Genomic DNA, 18,713 nt, shown 5'->3' with positions numbered 1-18,713 from the left:
ATAAATATATATATATATATATATATATATATATATATATAAATATATATATATATATATATATATATATATATATATTCCTTGGATAGACATACCACTGGTTGAAGACCTAGGTTTCATAGAGTTGAGACCCACTTACCACTTACATTACCTCCAGAAATTTCTTTGACTAATTTTCAAGATTTTCATGACCCTTATCATAGATTGAAGTCTCAGATTTCCAAAAACAGAAACATATGAGCAGGGTCAACGGGGGCTAACACATTCATTTGAACACTTCAATTTTAGAAATGATGACCTCATACTTCATCTGTGTGTTTTTACTGGCAATCAATTCTTTTGACTAGTTTTTCTCTTTAAAGACTTGCATTCATTGCAGAATTTTTACATCTTAGTTGCACCAGCAGAAGAATGAATGAATCGGCAAACGTGAAATTATTCTTTACTTTGCTTTGTAACACATCATTGTCAAAACAGAATAACACATGCAAATAAGCAGCCATACTCTTCATTATCCAATATATTAATAGCGTCTAATGGCTCTAAATTAAAGTTCCCACATCTCTAATTATCTCAGAGGTTTTTTAACATTAGGCATCAATGATCTTCACGCTGGGTTTAGTCTTGTAGATACTTTTACCCATAGAATTGAGTTGCTCACAGTTGGGGGTAGCTGCGCATCTCGTCTTGTGTTCTTAGCGGTCTTAAGAAGCTTGTTGTTTGCCCTTTATCTCCAGATGTTCTATTATTAGATGGCAAAGTCAAGCCGACTCCTAGTCAACTCTGAAATACAAGTTTTAGGAGAACACTTAATCTTTCTTAATTGGACAAGGCAAAATTTCACGCGGAATATACACCCAATCTTTAATTAGGTTCTGCAGAGAGATTTAGGAGAATTGAGGAAGGGGGAGGTGATTGTTCATCAGCGCATTAAAGATTTTAGGAACATAGGCCATTATTCAGTCATGTGAGGAGCGTGCCCGAGGGCATCGGTGCATGTTTGGTAATTGGATTTTGTCAGAAGAGATCGCATGATTGTAAATACAAAGCAAACACAACTCATGAATGCAACATATTGAACAAACAGGAAAATAACCAAAGAAAAAGAAGAGAAGCCTACATAATCAGCGTAAAGAAGACATAGTGCAACAATTATACCATAAGGGTTGATAAAAACTGAATATACTTTACGGCAATTGTGATTTTATGATAAAGAATTCCCGTAAATGTATAGATCTTGTATTTACCAGCTGCTTAATTAACATGCTCTTGATAAATCTCACATCTGGCCCCCAGGATGACGAGCTGGGTCATAGTACATCTGTATCATAGAACATACTGATGAGGTAGAGGTACTAGAAAGGGCGAAAAAGTGCAATAGATTCTTATCTGAGTGTAAGACGGTATAGACGTGCACAATCATGCTCACTTGGTCAAGTTGTGTGCTAACAACCCCTGAAAAAAGCTTAGGCTGCTGCAGGAATTATAAAAAAAATGGAAATAAATGGGTTAACCTGCAATGTCATCAAAGGATGATGAGAAGACTGGAATCCAAGGTAAGTGGTTTATTAGTCAACACGTTTCAAAGTTTCAAACTTCTTCATCAGGAGACCATGGTTTGCCCTGATGAAGAAGTTTGAAACTGCGAAACACGTTGACTAATAAACCGTATACTTTGTATTTCTGTCTTGCCATATTCAGGTGAAAACATAATAATTTTACTCCTAAATCGTCTAATGATTTTACTTGAAGGCACAGGTCTTGGTGATTTCACTAGGTACAGACTCTTAGAGGGTTTAGTATAGGTGCAATTTATTATAGGCGCAAACGCTTAGTGGTTGCAATATAGGTCCTGAATCTTAGATATTGATTCTTGATGGTTGAAATATAGGAGCAGACACTTAATGGTTACAATATAAATAAATACTCCTGGTGGTTGCCGTATAGGTACAGCCTCTGATTGTTTGTAATATGGGTGCTGGCTCGTGGTGATTGCAATATAGGTTGATATAAAGTAGGCACTTCCTTTCTCTAAGTCAGTGTTCTCCAACTCCGGTCCTCAAGAGCCACCAACAGGTCATGTTTTCAGGATTTCCTTAGTATTGATCAGGTGATGGAATTATTGCCTGTGCAGGTGATGCAATTATCACCTGTGCAATACTAAGGAAATCCTGAAAACATGACCTGTTGGTGGCTCTTGAGGCTCAAAGTTGGGGAACACTGCTCTAAGTGGTTACAATATTAGTACAGACTCTTTCTGGCTACAATATGCATAACAACAATACAATCTCTAGGTGGATGCAATATAGATATGGACTTTTGATAGTTACAATATAGGTAAAAACTTTTTGTGACTGCAATATACTGATACAATTTAAGTACAGACTTTTGTGGTTTTAACATAGGCAACGAGCCCCATAGCTGCCACACGGTGTGATGCTGCTGAACGGGAAGTGAGGCCCTTGGCAAATGCCTAGTTTGCCTTTCCCTAATCCCGTCCTTGAGGCTCTTGATAGTTATGATGCTCAAACTTTAAACATAAGCACAAGCAGTGCAATAGTGGGTCAGCAATATGTACTTGTCAGTTATTTCTTGCTTGCTATGTTCCTCCTGTTGTTATTCTCCATCATGGATAAACTGAAATGATTTCCTACTCAGCAAAACAATCAGCAGTCTTTTCTGGTAATTATGTTTAGTCTCTAAACTTGGCAGCTTGCACTATACATGGCACTGACAATTAGCAGCTCCTGCCCAGCTCGCTTGATCTCGGTACTTTTCGCCCAGCTTGGAATTCCAGCAATATTTAATCTCATCGACTGTCTGAGCTTTCTTCTCTTACTAAGACTGTACTGCGATTTTTTTCACACTTTCGCCTGGTCCCAGCTCTCCACCTGATTCCATCAGCAGCCTTTTTTTTCATAGAAAATGTTCCTCTTCTTATCAGAAGTGGTGGAGGGCCATTTAAAGCGTTCAATAATTTCACCTCTGATCCAATTTATCTCAATAAGTTAAAACGTATGTATGGGAAGCTGCATTAATTATAGACAAACCTAACGCGAGGAACCGATTGCATTAACTTTAATTGTCATGTTTTCTCTCCCTTTTTTGTAAGGTCAGTATCAGTTTGTAATCCCAGAAGACATTGCTATTGGTGATCCAGTTGGAAGAGTGAGGGCAAACGACCGAGACATTGGAGACAATGCTAAATCGTCATTTGACATAATTGATGGTGATGGAAGGGACATGTTTGAAATCATGACAGACTCCCAGACACAGGATGGTGTTCTCCGACTACGAAAGGTAGCGCGCATATTAACATTATTATGTGCATATAAAACATTTATGGTGAATCTCACGAATATATATATATTTTTTTAAATTGCTAGTTAAATGTTATAAACTTTTTACTGTTCAAGGTTTTATGATTTTGGATAATAAAACCCAAAGTTCTAATACATTTGACCAACATGGGCCAAAATCAGCAACAGGTTCGTTTGGCAGGACAAAAGCAATGGCCCATTAAGCTTGAGGAGTTCATGACGATGTGGATAAGCATGATAGTGATGTGTCCTTTCTTATCGTTCCACTTGGTTTAACATATCCCAAGATCAGTGGTGTAACTAGAGTCTGATGGGCCCTGGTGCAAAACTTGGATTGGGTTCCCCCCTGGATTTTGGTCAGATGTATGGGCCCTTGTAGCATTCTAAATCCTATAAGGATGCATGTGTTGATCTCCCCCATCATGTAGTAAAGTCCCTCATCCTAGGTCCCTTCCAGGTATATATGTTCTCCATCCTGGGAACATCACAGTATAAATCCCTCATGTTGGCATAAATGTCCTCCATCCTGAGCCCATTCATGTAAAAATGTCCCCCATCCTGGTATATATGTCCCCCATCTTGTTCCTCTTCTTTATATTTAATTCCCCATCTTGGTATATTTGACTTTCATCCTGGGCTCATCCAGTTATACAGTTAGGTCCATATATATTTGGACAGAGACAACATTTTTCTAATTTTGGTTATAGACATTACCACAATGAATTTTAAACAAAACAATGCAGATGCAGTTGAAGTTCAGACTTTCAGCTTTCATTTGAGGGTATCCACATTACAATTGGATGAAGGGTTTAGGAGTTTCAGCTCCAATACAATGTTCATTTTTAGTACTTGGTTGAAAACCCTTTGTTAACAATGACTGCCTGAAGTCTTGAACTCATGGACATCACCAGACGCTGTGTTTCCTCCTTTTTGATGCTCTGTTAGGCCTTCACTGCGGTGGTTTTCAGCTGCTGTTTGTTTGTGGGCCTCTTTGTCTGAAGTTTAGTCTTTAACCAGTGAAATGCATGCTCAATTGGGTTGAGATCAGGTGACTGACTTGGCCATTCGAGAATATTCCACTTCTTTGCTTTAATAAACTCCTGGGTTGCTTTGGCTTTATGTTTTGGGTCATTGTCCATCTGTAGTATGAAACGACGACCAATCAGTTTGGCTGCATTTGGCTGGATCTGAGCACACAGTATGGCGGCTCTGAATACCTCAGAATTAATTCGGCTGCTTCTGTCCTGTGTCACAACATCAATAAACACTAGTGACCCAGTGCCACTGGCAGCCATGCCTGCCCGCGCCATCACACTGCCTCAGCCATGTTTTACAGATGATGTGGTGTGCTTTGGATCATGAGCTGGACAACGTCTTTGCCATACTTTTCTCTTTCCACCATTCTGGTAGAGGTTGAGCTTGGTTTCATCTGTCCAAAGAATGTTATTCCAGAACGGTGCTGGCTTTTTTATATGTTTTTTAGCAAAGTCCAGTCTAGCCTCTTTATTCTTGATGCTTATGAGTGGCTTGCATCGTGCAGTGAACCCTCTGTATTTACTTTCATGCAGTCTTCTCTTTATGGTAGATTTGGATATTGATACGACTACCTCCTGGAGAGTGTTGTTCACTTGGTTGGCTGTTGTGAAGGGGTTTCTCTTCACCATGGAGATTATTCTGCGATCATCCACCACTGTTGTCTTCCGTGGGCGCCAAGGTCTTTTTGCATTGATGACTTCACCAGTATTCTTTCTTTCTTTCTCAGGATGTACCAAACTGTAGATTTTGCCACTCCTCATATTGTAGTAATTTCTCGGATGGGTTTTTTCTGTTTTCGCAGCTTAAGGATGGCTTGTTTCACCTGCATGGAGAGCTCCTTTAACCGCATGTTTACTTCACAGCAAAACCTTCCAAATGCAAGCACCACTCCTCGAATCAACTCCAGGCCTTTTATCTGCTTAATTGAGAATAACATAACGAAGGGATTGCCCACACCTGTCCACTTGTCACAATTGTCCAATTACTTTTGGTCCCTTTAAAAACAGGGTGGCACAGGTTAAGGAGCTGAAACTCCTAAACCCTTCATCCAATTTTAATGTGGATACCCTCAAATGTAAGTTGAAAGTCTGAACATCAACTGCATCTGAATTGATTTGTTTAAAATTAATTGTGGTAATGTCTATATCCAAAATTAGAAAAATGTTGTCTCTGTCCAAATATATATGGACCTAACTGTATATGTCCCCCACCACAGGCCCCTTTTTGGTATATAAGTTCCGCGTGATGGGCCCATTCTGGTATATATGACCTATTTCCTGGTATATATGTTCCCAATCCTGGGCCGATCCTTCTATATATGTCCCCAATCCTGGTATATATATATCCTCCATCCTGTGCCCATTCTGGTATATATGTCCCCCATTCTGTTATATACTCCACTCACTCCTTTCCCATGAAGAGTGGTGTCCTCTTCTGTAGTCGGCACAGAAGCTGGTAGCTGACGTCAGCGTGCAAGCGATGGGGCAGCACATGTCATTACTTCCATGTGCAGCCAGGGGCTTGCATGCGGATGTCAGCTTCTGGCCTGTGATTGGCTGGCAGCATGTATTGTTATGCAGGACCCAGGAGGTCTCTGCGCCGCAGTGCAATTCAGCTGAATGTGCGTCCTCCGACACACATCTAGATGAAATGTGCGCTGGCTGCCTTTGGTGGGCCACCTCCACCTTTGGGCCCAGTGTGCGACTCCCCAAGATGTGAGACGCAAAATGAACAGGTTTTCAAAAAACATGATTTTAAGATTTCTCTTTCAATAGATATGTAAACTAGAGGTGGTGCAAGTTGATTTGCAGTGTCTGGGCCAGCAACCACGTTGGTAATCTGTGGCCAATGGAAGAGAGCCCTTGAGCTACTTACTAACTCCATGTCATACGCGACTCTTCTTTTGATGTCGCGCCTGGCCAGCTAATCAAAAGAGTTGTCAGGGATGTTGTCAAGTAAGAATCAGATCCCTTTTGGCAGCAGCAGACTACTAATGTGGCCTCAGGACCAAGTCCTGTGAATCAATTTTCAGCATTTCTAATTTATAATATATAAATAATAATATTATAATGTGTACTATGTCTTTATGAAGCCACATAATGGTTGTCGCGTGAGTTGCATCTTGATATGGATTTTGCTAGCATATTGTGATATAATGTATTGAATTGGTATTATTAAAATTTGTGTCTATAAAGATGTTTTTGGAAAGGTAAGGGTGAGCACATTTCGACATGTTGTAAAGTCAGCAGCAGTGCCATTATGACTTTGTGAACCAAAAACCCACATACATCTAGAGCTGACCCTGATTCTTCTCTTTATAAAACTCAGCTTTCCTTAGCTGTACTCTATTATGATAGATTCACGTTGCTCCATTTACTGGACTGTTAATGGTGTGAAACAATGGATTTTCGATAATCATGTACACGGACTACGGTACTTATGTTAGTACCAGCATAAGACTTAAAGGGTTTCCTACTACATGTATTACACTTATAAATAAAAGACCCCCATGACTTTGTAAAATAAAGGGGTTATGGTGGTTTTCGAAGACTCGTGCCTATCAAGTTTTTCCTGCTTCCTGTGATCAACTTCAATCAGGTGACAACTGTCTCTTAAATAATAACAATTAAACAAATGCGATGGTGGGGTAGTGAAAACTTTTTAATGAGATATTCTCATCTTACACATTTATGGCAAATCTACTAGATATGTTTGATAGATGTGGACCTAACTCTAAATGTCTGATTGATGCGGACTTACCTCTAAATGTCTGATAGATGTGGACTTACCTCTAAATGTCTGATAGATGTGAATTTTCCTCTGTTTGATATATTTGCACCTACCTCTAAATGTCTAATAGATACAGACCAACCTAAATGTCTGATAGATGTGGACCCACTTCTAAATGTTTGATTGATAGAGAGCTACCTCTACATATCTGAAAACTGTGGACCCACCTCTAAATATCTGATAGATGCAGACCTACAGTACAGACCAAAAGTTTGGACACACCTCCTCATTTAAAGATTTTTCTGTATTTTCAAGACTATGAAAATTGTACATTCATGCTGAAGGCATCAAAACTATGAATTAACACATGTGGAATTATATACTTAACAAAAAAGTGTGAAACAACTGAAATTATGTCTTATATTCTAGGTTCTTCAAAATAGCCACCTTTTGCTTTGATGACTGCTTTGCACACTCTTGGCATTCTCTTGATGAGCTTCAAGAGGTAGTCACCGGGAATGGTCTTCCAACAATCTTGAAGTAGTTCCCAGAGATGCTTAGCACTTGTTGGCCTTTTTGCCTTCACTCTGCGGTCCAGCTCACCCCAAACCATCTCGATTGGGTTCAGGTCTGGTGACTGTGGAGGCCAGGTCATCTGGCGTAGCACCCCATCACTCTCCTTCTTGGTCAAATAGCCCTTACACAGCCTGGAGGTGTGTTTGGGGTCATTGTCCTGTTGAAAAATAAATGATGGTCCAACTAAACGCAAACCAGAAGGAATAGCATGCCGCTGCAAGATGCTGTGGTAGCCATGCTGGTTCAGTATGCCTTCAATTTTGAATAAATCCCCAACAGTGTCACCAGCAAAGCACCCCCACACCATCACACCTCCTCCTCTATGCTTCACGGTGGGAACCAGGCATGTAGAGTCCATCCGTTCATCTTTTCTGCATTGCACAAAGACACGGTGGTTGGAACCAAAGATCTCAAATTTGGACTCATCAGACCAAAGCACAGATTCCACAGGTCTAATGTCCATTCCTTGTGTTCTTTAGCCCAAACAAGTCTCTTCTGCTTGTTGCCTGTCCTTAGCAGTGGTTTCCTAGCAGCTATTTTACCATGAAGGCCTGCTGCACAAAGTCTCCTCTTAACAGTTGTTGTAGAGATGTGTCTGCTGCTAGAACTCTGTGTGGCATTGACCTGGTCTCTAATCTGAGTTGCTGTTAACCTGCGATTTCTGAGGCTGGTGACTCGGATAAACTTATCCTCAGAAGCAGAGGTGACTCTTGTTCTTCCTTTCCTGGGGCGGTCCTCATGTGAGCCAGTTTCTTTGTAGCGCTTGATGGTTTTTGCTACTGCACTTGGGGACACTTTCAAACTTTTCCCAATTTTTCAGATTGACTGACCTTCATTTCTTAAAGTAATGATGGCCACTCATATTTCTTTACTTAGCTGCTTTTTTCTTGCCATAATGCAAATCCTTACAGTTTATTCAGTAGGACTATCAGCTGTGTATCCACCAGACCTCTGCACAACCCAACTGATGGTCCCAACCCCATTTATAAGGCAAGAAATCCCACTTATTAAACCTGACAGGGCACACCTGTGAAGTGAAAACCATTCCCAGTAACTACCTCTTTAAGCTCATCAAGACAATGCCAAGAGTGTGCAAAGCACAACCAGAAATGTCTGATAACTGTGGGTCCACCTCTAAATGTCTGATAGATGCAGACCTACCTCTAAATGTTTGATAGATGCAGACCTACCTCTAAATGTTTGATACATACAGACTTACCTCTAAATGTCTGACAGATGTGGGCCCATTTCTTAATGTCTGATAGATGTGGACCTACCTCTAAACACCTGATAGATGAAGGTCCACCTCTAAGTGACTGATAGATGTGGACCCAGCCCCAACGTCTGATAAATGTGGGCACAGCTCTAAATGTCTAATAGATGCGGGCCCACCTCTAAATGTCTGATTGATACCTCTAGGACCAACATCTGTATCTAGAAGGGGGTTCTGTCTGTTGAATCATTTGCTGGGAACAGAGAGGTGATTTTTTTCAATTCGCTTCCATGTGAGGTCAGAGGACACAGGTGCAGATCACGTCTCTCAGACTTTTATGGCATCTCCTGTGGACATGCCATAAATTACTAAGATGGGAGTACTCTTTTAATGTAATGTCTTTCACAAAAGTAAAGAATTGCTTTAAAAATGACTCAATGACTAAAATACGGTATATAAAGTCTTAAATAAATTCATAAAAGGAACTTGAAGAATAAGAATTTTCTTATATTGATCTACATAAATGATTTGCATAATTTATTTTTCTTTGAATATTTCATATTGCTCTTATGATTACTGATACACCACTGGACAAAGAAAATTGAAACTACAGTGATAACCTCTCTTTCCATTGTCCGGTCTTATCATTAGACATACGGTGTGTATACAAACACAATCTTGAGAGTGGTAAAACACTATCAGAGAAAGAGGAGCTGTATACCTGGAGAGATAAAACAAGAACATAAATCTAGCAGTCCAGGAAAGGAGCTGTAGGCTACAGAAGGTTAGTAAGCATACACATTCCCTAAATCACTGCAGAAGGATCATTACACAGTCAAGTTAAAACAAAGGACCTTCCCTGGTTGATATTCAATAGGAATACATGGTAGTCTGCAATCTATCAAGCTCAATAAATAATTCCTTGTGTTTTTGCTACTTTCACAAAGGTTTAACCGAGGCTCTCCGTACAATTAAGTTAATAATTACCTGCTCTGAGACATGTTCATTTTAGCATTCCGTAACACCTTTTCTTTTAATTAATGTTGTACTATAGTTCAATATAAATAAGGCTCAAGTAACAGAATGCATGTAGAGGTCATACTTCCTTGTGTTAAGGCTTGGCCGCTAAGCATCTTGTGGGTACAAAGGGTGCGTAATTAATATTTACTCATCCCCCATCCTTACAGTTTATGTACACCATTACTTTTTATGCTTCAATACATTCTATATTAAATAATTTTTTATCAATGAAAAGCAAATTGGTTGAAATTTGGATTTGTTCCTTCGCTCACATTTGGCCAGGAAATTTGATTTGAGTTGAACTTATTCAATGTAAATTTAATGTGCCTTATTATGCTCTGGAGCCTTTTGGGACCCTGATGTAGGGGTTAAATAATGTATGCTCACCTTGCCACTTACCTGTCTCGCTAGCCCAAACCCCTAGCCTAGTCATTTTCTTCCTGTGCTCATTTCTAGCTTTCATGGAAGATGATATCCTCTTCCTTGTTTTCCTGTTCTTCTTGGGAGATGATATCTTCTTCAATGTTTTCTGGTGTTCCTAGTAGGTGATACATATATGCTAGCCACCTTAGGGAGAGACCCAAGTTGGGCTAAATGTAGCGGGACGAAAGAGACCGAAAAGCCCTCTACTTAAAGGAAATACATAGTGGATGCTTTCCTGAAACGGAAAGTACTTGCAAGCAGCATAATACAAAGAATAGCAGGTTTACCCAGAATCCTTTGCAGTAGGCGGAGCTATGCAAATCATCTCTTTCCACCCCTGTCTAATCCACAGCGCTTGGAACCGCCAAGCGTGCAATGCTGCGGATTAGTTTCTAAATTTACACAGCCAACCAATTCCTACCTGTGGACACGTGTTTCGGGCTTTAGGCCCTCATCAGCACAGGGCTGGAATTGGTTGGCTGTATGGAGTGGGGCTCGGTGAGCAAGCGATACATATATGCTAGCCACCTTAGGGAGAGACCCAAGTTGGGCTAAATGTAGCGGGACGAAAGAGACCGAAAAGCCCTCTACTTAAAGGAAATAGATAGTGGATGCTTTCCTGAAACGGAAAGTACTTGCAAGCAGCATAATACAAAGAATAGCAGGTTTACCCAGAATCCTTTGCAGTAGGCGGAGCTATGCAAATCATCTCTTTCCACCCCTGTCTAATCCACAGCGCTTGGAACCGCCAAGCGTGCAATGCTGCGGATTAGTTTCTAAATTTACACAGCCAAACAGTAAATTTAGAAACTAATCCGCAGCATTGCACGCTTGGCGGTTCCAAGCGCTGTGGATTAGACAGGGGTGGAAAGAGATGATTTGCATAGCTCCGCCTACTGCAAAGGATTCTGGGTAAACCTGCTATTCTTTGTATTATGCTGCTTGCAAGTACTTTCCGTTTCAGGAAAGCATCCACTATGTAGTAGGTGATATACTCTTTAACATCTCCCTGGTCTTTGTAGCAGATGATATCTGTTTCCAAGTCTGCCTAGTCTTGCTAGCAGTTGATATCCTCTTCCACATCTCATTGGTCTTGCTAGCAGATTATATTCTCTTCTAAGTCTGCCTAGTCTTGCTAGCAGATGATATCCTCTTCCACATCTTCTTGGTCTTCCCAGCATATAATCTCCACTTCCATTTCTCCCTGGTTTTCCTAATAGATGATATCCTCTTCCAAGTCTGCCTAGTCTTGCTAGCAGATGAAATCCTCTTTCAAGTCTTTCTGGTCTTCCTAGCAGATGATATCCTCTTCCACATCTTCTTGGTCTTCCCATCATATGATCTCCACTTCCACGTCTCCCTGGTTTTCCTAGTAGATGATATCCTCTTCTAAGTCTGCCTAGTCTTCCAAGCAGATGATATCCTCTTCCACATCTTCTTGGTCTTCCCAGCATGTAATCTCCACTTCCACATCTCCCTGGTTTTCCTAGTAGATGATATCCTCTTCCAAGTCTGCCTAGTCTTGCTAGCAGATGATATCCTCTTATAAAGTCTTTCTTGTCTTCCTAGGAGATGATATCCTCTTCCATATCTTCTTGGTCTTCTCAGCAGATGATCTCCTCTTTCATGTCTCCCTGGTTTTCGTAGGAGATGATATCTTCTTCCAAGTCTTCCTAGTCTTGCTAGCAGGTATCTTCTTCCACTTCTCCCTGGTTTTCCTAGCAGATGATATCCTCTTCTAAGTCTGTATAGTATTCCTAGCAGATTATATCCTCTTCCACTTCTTCCTGGTTCTCCTAGCAGATACTATCCTCTTCTATGTCTTCCAGAGCTTCTTAGCAGTTGATATCCTCTTTCTTCACTCTGATCCAGCTCTACCTGACTGAGTAGGTCTCTGGCAAAACACATCATGACTTCATTTTATCATAATTTCAGGACATCACAAAATGTGTTGACTGAGGCCTTGGATGAAGCATGTCATGGTTTCCTGATGTTTTGACACTACAAATTCATGATGTACATAGCCTGAGGCCTACTCAGAACAAAAAAATTGAGATTTGCCTGAATTTATGCAAATATTAATATTTTGCAAATATCAATGTGACGTCAATTCACGTCAACCAATTTCCTTATCTTTATTGGTTAACAGGGTCCAAACACTGTTTTATATCTATTGGAGATATCCAAATTTCCATGCTTATTCTGACAAGTCTATGAATATGTTATTGCTATCATTTTAGCTCGCTTCAACAAATTATGGTGCACGAGCAAAAATTTTGCCAAAAATAAACATGATTTTGTGACACTGTCAGGAAACCGTTTTTTAATCTTTGTCCATACTTAGTAGTTTTTATGTCATTTTCAGTCTTTCTGAGGGTTTTAATAGCAATCAGCATGTCTTGAAAATGTTAAGAAATTTTATAAAAAATATTTTGGAACCAAATTTCATGAAGATAAAGAGGTTGTCATCTACACTTTAAAAAAATCCTTAAAAAAAAGACCGATTGATCTACAACATTGCTGTTGCTCCTCTGAACTGGTGACCACTGCAGCCAATAAGAGGCCACTGATTGACTGCAGCAGTCAAGTCCACTTGTGCCAGAAGAGCAGTCTCCTTGATGTTTATTCTGGCTCAGTGGACACTACAGCAAACCGAAGAGTGACAAGGGTCTAGTAGGTGAGTATGTGGTTTTTTTGGCTTGTTTTTTATTTTCAGTTTAAAGACAATCAAAGACCCATTTTTAAGACTAATTAAATGTAGTTGACTACCCTTTAAAGAGGTTATCCAGGATTTTTTTTAACTATGTGCCAAAAAACTAACATGCATTTTGTTGCTAACAGAGGCAACTACCTGCCTGGTGAACCTGGCTCAGAGGTATCATAGACCATTCCTGCCAGTGATTGAGCTGCTCTATGCCAACAGAGCAGTTCCTCTTCTTCTGACTTCCAACGTCATGGTGATTGGCAGCTTGCTTTCTGCAGTTAGGCAGCGTGGAAACAGCTATCACAGGATGACATTGGCAGTCACGCCCTGTCAACAGAGTTGAGTAGAAAAAAGCTCTGTCGACGAAATGTCAACGGAAGCAGCTGAATTGCCGGCAAAAGTGGTAGACCGCTGTGTGTCGGCAGAGATTGGCGCTTGGCACAACATGTTGTTAGTGCTTAGGCACATTTTTTTATTTAACAATATCCTTTAAGCATGATACTTCTGTAGAGAGATAACACTAAAATCTAGTAGCAACATTAAATACAGGGAAGAACTGATGCTTGACTTAGTTCAAGACCTGAGGGGGTGTTCTGTGAAGCAACGATTTTCTCTTGAATATTTTTTAATACTTGTATGACACACCACCACCCCCAGGCTGTGCACTAGATATAACACAGTATCAGTTGTATCTGGACTGTTCCTTTAATATTTTGATTATGAAAGACCAATGTGTGAGCAACAGCCTACGTATCCTATGACAAGCTGTTATCGCTGATTTTACTGCCTCGAAATAGATTTTATAGTAAAACCGAGAGAACCAATGCCAATAAAATGGAAAGTAGCAGTCGTTTAGAGATCTTGACATCAGGAAATTTGAAGAAATGAACCACATTAACAATGACCTTCTTCAATTCTTATTATTTTCAAGCTTTCGGAATGCAAAATACAGTTTTAGCGAAACCTTGATTTAAAATCAATTAAGAGTACCATCTCATTTACTCCAGCTTTATAATAAAAAGACGTGGAGTTAGAAAATGATGATGGATGGCCATAAATGAAATAGGTTCATGATGAAGTCGCATTTCAGTTGTATCTGGAAGTGGAACATTTTTCATACTACTTATCCAAATATGGCTATGTGCCAACGTTTCCTAGTATGGAGGGATCTTCATCTGCGTTCTTTTTGGCTTCTGAAAAATTAGACTGTGTACATCAGGAATCTAAAATATTTCCCATCACAAGTCCATACATTGTGACCAGCTCAAGTCAAGATAATTTGTAGATACTGGGTTTAACAAGCATACAAGGTCCACATTTTGACTTAACCCCTTCCCGACCCATGACGCCACGTAGGCGTCATGAAAGTCGGTGCCAATCCGACCCATGATGCCTATGTGGCATCATGGAAAGATCGCGTCCCTGCAGATCGGGTGAAAGGGTTAACTCCCATTTTACCCGATCTGCAGGGACAGGGGGAGTGGTAGTTTAGCCCAGGGGGGGTGGCTTCACCCCCCCGTGACTACGATCGCTCTGATTGGCTGTTGAAAGTGAAACTGCCAATCAGAGCGATTTGTAATATTTCACCTATTATAACGGGTGAAATATTACAATCCAGCCATGGCCGATGCTGAAATATCATCGGCCATGGCTGGAAATACTAATGTGCCCCCACCCCACCGATCGCCCCCCAGCCCTCCGATCTGCCCGGTACACTGCCCCGCTCCCCTCCGTCCTGTGCTCCGCTCCCCCCGTGCTCTTATCACCCCCCCGTGCTCCAATCACCCCCCCTGCACTCCGATCCACCCCCCCGTGCTCCGTTCCACCCCCCGTGCTCCGTTCCAGCCCCCCCGTGCTCCGTTCCACCCTCCCTGTGCTCCCTTCCACCCCTCCCGCGCTTTGATTCACCCCCCCATGCTCCGATCCCCCCCCTCCGTGCCCCGCCCACCCCATCATACTTACCGATCCTGCCGGGGTCCGTCCGTCTTCTCCCCGGGCGCCGCCATCTTCCAAAATGGCGGGCGCATGCGCAGTGCGCCCGCCGAATCTGCCGGCCGGCAGATTCTTTCCAAAGTGCATTTTGAACACTGAGATATAATCTATCTCAGTGATCAAAATAAAAATATAATAAATGACCCCCCCCTTTGTCACCCCCATAGGTAGGGACAATAAAAAAATAAAGATTTTTTTTCCCACTAATGTTAGAATAGGGTTAGGGGTAGGGGTAGGGTTAGGGGTGGGGTTAGGGTTAGGGCTGGGCTAGGGTTAGGGGTAGGGTTAGGGCTTGGGGTAGGGTTAGGGGTAGGGCTAGGGTTAGGGTTAGGGTTTCGGTATGTGCACACGTATTCTGGTCCTCTGCGGATTTTTCCGCTGCGGATTTGATAAATCCGCACTGCTAAACCGCTGCGAATTTATGGCGGATTTACCGCGTTTTTTATGCGCATTTCACTGCAGTTTTACAAGTGCGATTTCCTATTGGAGCAGTTGTAAAACCGCTGCAGAATCCGCACAAAGAAGTGACATGCTGCGGAATGTAAACCGCTGCGTTTCCGTGCAGTTTTTCCGCAGCATGTGTACAGCGATTTTTGTTTCCCATGGGTTTGCATTGAACTGTAAACTCATGGGAAACTGCTGCGGATCCGCAGTGTTTTCTGCAGCGTGTGCACATACCTTTAGAATTAGGCTATGTGCCCACACTGCGGATTTGGCTGCGGATCCGCAGCAGTGTTCCATCAGGTGTACAGTTCCATGTAAACCTATGGAAAACCAAATCCGCTGTGCCCATGGTGCGGAAAATACCGCGCTGAAACGCTGCGTTGTATTTTCCGCAGCATGTCAATTCTTTGTGCAGATTCCGCAGCGTTTTACACCTGTTCCTCAATAGGAATCCGCAGGTGAAATCCGCACAAAAAACACTGGAAATCCACGGAAAATCCGCAGGTAAAACGCAGTGCCTTTTACCCGCGGATTTTTAAAAAATGATGCTGAAAAATCTCATACGAATCCGCAACGTGGGCACAGCCTTAGGGTTAGGGTTGGAATTAGGGTTGTGATTAGGGTTATGGCTACAGTTGGGATTAGGGTTAGGGGTGTGGGGGGGTTAGTGCTGGAGGTAGAATTGAGGGGTTACCACTGTTTAGGCACATCAGGGGTCTCCAAACGCAACATGGCGCCACCATTGATTCCAGCCAATCTCGTATTCAAAAAGTCAAATGGTGCTCCCTCAATTCCGAGCCCCGACGTGTGCCCAAACAGTGGTTTACCCCCACATATGGGGTACCAGCATACTCAGGATAAACTGCGCAACAATTACTGGGGTCCAATTTATCCTGTTACCCTTGTGAAAATAAAAAAATGCTTGCTAAAACATAATTTTTGAGGAAAGAAAAATGATTTTTTATTTTCACGGCTCTGCGTTGTAAACGTCTGTGAAGCACTTGGGGGTTCAAAGTGCTCCCCACATATCTAGATAAGTTCCTTGGGGGTCTAGTTTCTAAAATGGGGTCACTTGTGGGGGGTTTCTACTGCTTAGGAACACCAGGGGCTCTGCAAACGCAACGTGACACCCGCAGACCACTCCATCAAATTCTGCATTTCAAAAGTCACTACTTCCCTTCTGAGCCCCGACGTGTGCCCAAACAGTGGTTTACCCCCACATATGGGGTAACACCGTACTCAGGAGAAACTGGACAACAAACATTGGGGTCAAATTTTTCCTGTTACCCTTGGGAAAATTAAAAAATTCTGGGTTAAATAATTATTTTTGAGGAAAGAAAACGTATTAATTATTTTCATGGCTCTGCATTATAAACTTCTGTGAAGCACTTGGGGGTTCAAAGTGCTCACCACACATCTAGATAAGTTCCTTTCAGGGTCTAGTTTCCAAAATGGGGTCACTTGTGGGGGGTTTCTACTGTTAAGCCACATCAGGGGCTCTGCAAACGCAACGTGACGCCCACAGAGCATTCCATCAAAGTCTGCATTTCAAAACGTCACTACTTCACTTCCGAGCCCCGGCATGTGCCCAAAAAGTGGTTTACCCCCACATATGGGGTATCAGCGTACTCAGGAGAAACTGGACAACAACTTTTGGGGTCAAATTTCTCCTGTTACTCTTGGGAAAATAAAAAATTGCAGGCTAAAAGATCATTTTTGAGAAAATAATTTTTTTTTTTTATTTTCATGGCTCTGCGTTATAAACTTCTGTGAAGCACTTGGGTGTTCAAAGTCCTCACCACACATCTAGATTAGTTCCTTTGGGGGTCTAGTTTCCAAAATGGGGTCATTTCTGGGGGATCTCCAATGTTTAGGCATACAGGGGCTCTCCAAACGTGACATGGTGTCCGCTAATGATTGGAGCTAATTTTCCATTTAAAAAGCCAAATGGCGTGCCTTCCTTTCCGAGCCCTACCGTGCGCCTAAACAGTGGTTTACCCCCACATATGGGGTATCAACGTACTCAGGACAAACTGGACAACAACATTTGGGGTCCAATTTCTCCTATTACCCTTGGCAAAATAGGAAATTCCAGGCTAAAAAATCATTTTTGAGGAAAGAAAAATTATTTTTTATTTTCATGGCTCTGCGTTATAAACTTCTGTGAAGCACCTGGGGGTTTAAAGTGCTCAATATGCATCTAGATAAGTTCCTTGGGGGGTCTAGTTTCCAAAATGGGGTCACTTGTGGGGGATCTCCAATGTTTAGGCACACAGGGGCTCTCCAAATGCGACATGGTGTCCGCTAACATTTGGAGCTAATTTTCCATTCAAAAAGTCAAATGGCACGCCTTCCCTTCCGAGCCCTGCCGTGTGCCCAAACGGTGGTTTACCCCCACATATGAGGTATCGGCGTACTCGGGAGAAATTGCCCAACAAATTTTATGATCTATTTTATCCTATTGCCCATGTGAAAATGAAAAATTGAGGCGAAAAGAATTTTTTGTGTGAAAAAAAAGTACTTTTTCATTTTTACAGATCAATTTGTGAAGCACCTGAGGGTTTAAAGTGCTCACCAGGCATCTAGATAAGTTCCTTGGGGGGTCTAGTTTCCAAAATGGGGTCACTTGAGGGGGAGCTCCAATGTTTAGGCACACAGGGTCTCTCCAAACGCGACATGGTGTCCGCTAACGATGGAGATAATTTTTCATTCAAAAAGTCAAATGGCGCTCCTTCCCTTCCGAGCCTTACCATGTGCCCAAACAGTGGTTTACCCCCACATGTGAGGTATTCGTGTACTCAGGAGAAATTGCCCAACAAATTTTAGGATCCATTTTATCCTGTTACCCATGTGAAAATGAAAAAATTGAGGCTAAAAGAATTTTTTTGTGAAAAAAAAGTACTTTTTCATTTTTACGGATCAATTTGTGAAGCACCTGGGGGTTCTAAGTGCTCACTATGCATCTAAATAAGTTCCTTGGGGCGTCTAGTTTCCAAAATGGGGTCACTTGTGGGGGAGCTCCAATTTTTAGGCACACGGGGGCTCTCCAAACGTGACATGGTGTCCGCTAAAGAGTGGAGCCAATTTTTTATTCAAAAAGTCAAATGGCGCTCCTTCCCTGCCGTGCGCCCAAACAGTGGTTTACCCCCACATATGAGGTATCAGCGTACTCAGGACAAATTGCACAACAACGTTCGTGGTTCAGTTTCTCCTTTTACCATTGGGAAAATAAAAAAATTGTTGCTAAAAGATAATT

At 41.8% G+C, this 18,713-nt stretch overlaps 1 protein-coding gene across 1 annotated transcript in view; it reads left to right on the top strand.

Moving 5' to 3' along the window:
* The window catches only part of CDH8 (cadherin 8), a 525,615-nt gene that overhangs the window by 343,561 nt on the left and 163,341 nt on the right, over positions 1–18,713 (top strand). Inside the window, exon 6 of the mRNA XM_069738885.1 lies at positions 3,113–3,300. Within this exon, the coding sequence (XP_069594986.1) occupies positions 3,113–3,300 (188 nt within the window). The remainder of the gene's footprint in view (positions 1–3,112; positions 3,301–18,713) is intronic.

Source organism: Ranitomeya imitator, chromosome 9 (assembly GCF_032444005.1).
Source record: "Ranitomeya imitator isolate aRanImi1 chromosome 9, aRanImi1.pri, whole genome shotgun sequence".
NCBI lineage: Eukaryota > Metazoa > Chordata > Amphibia > Anura > Dendrobatidae > Ranitomeya > Ranitomeya imitator.
Note: the sequence above shows the minus strand (reverse complement) of the source record. Positions and strands in the feature narration are given on the sequence as shown.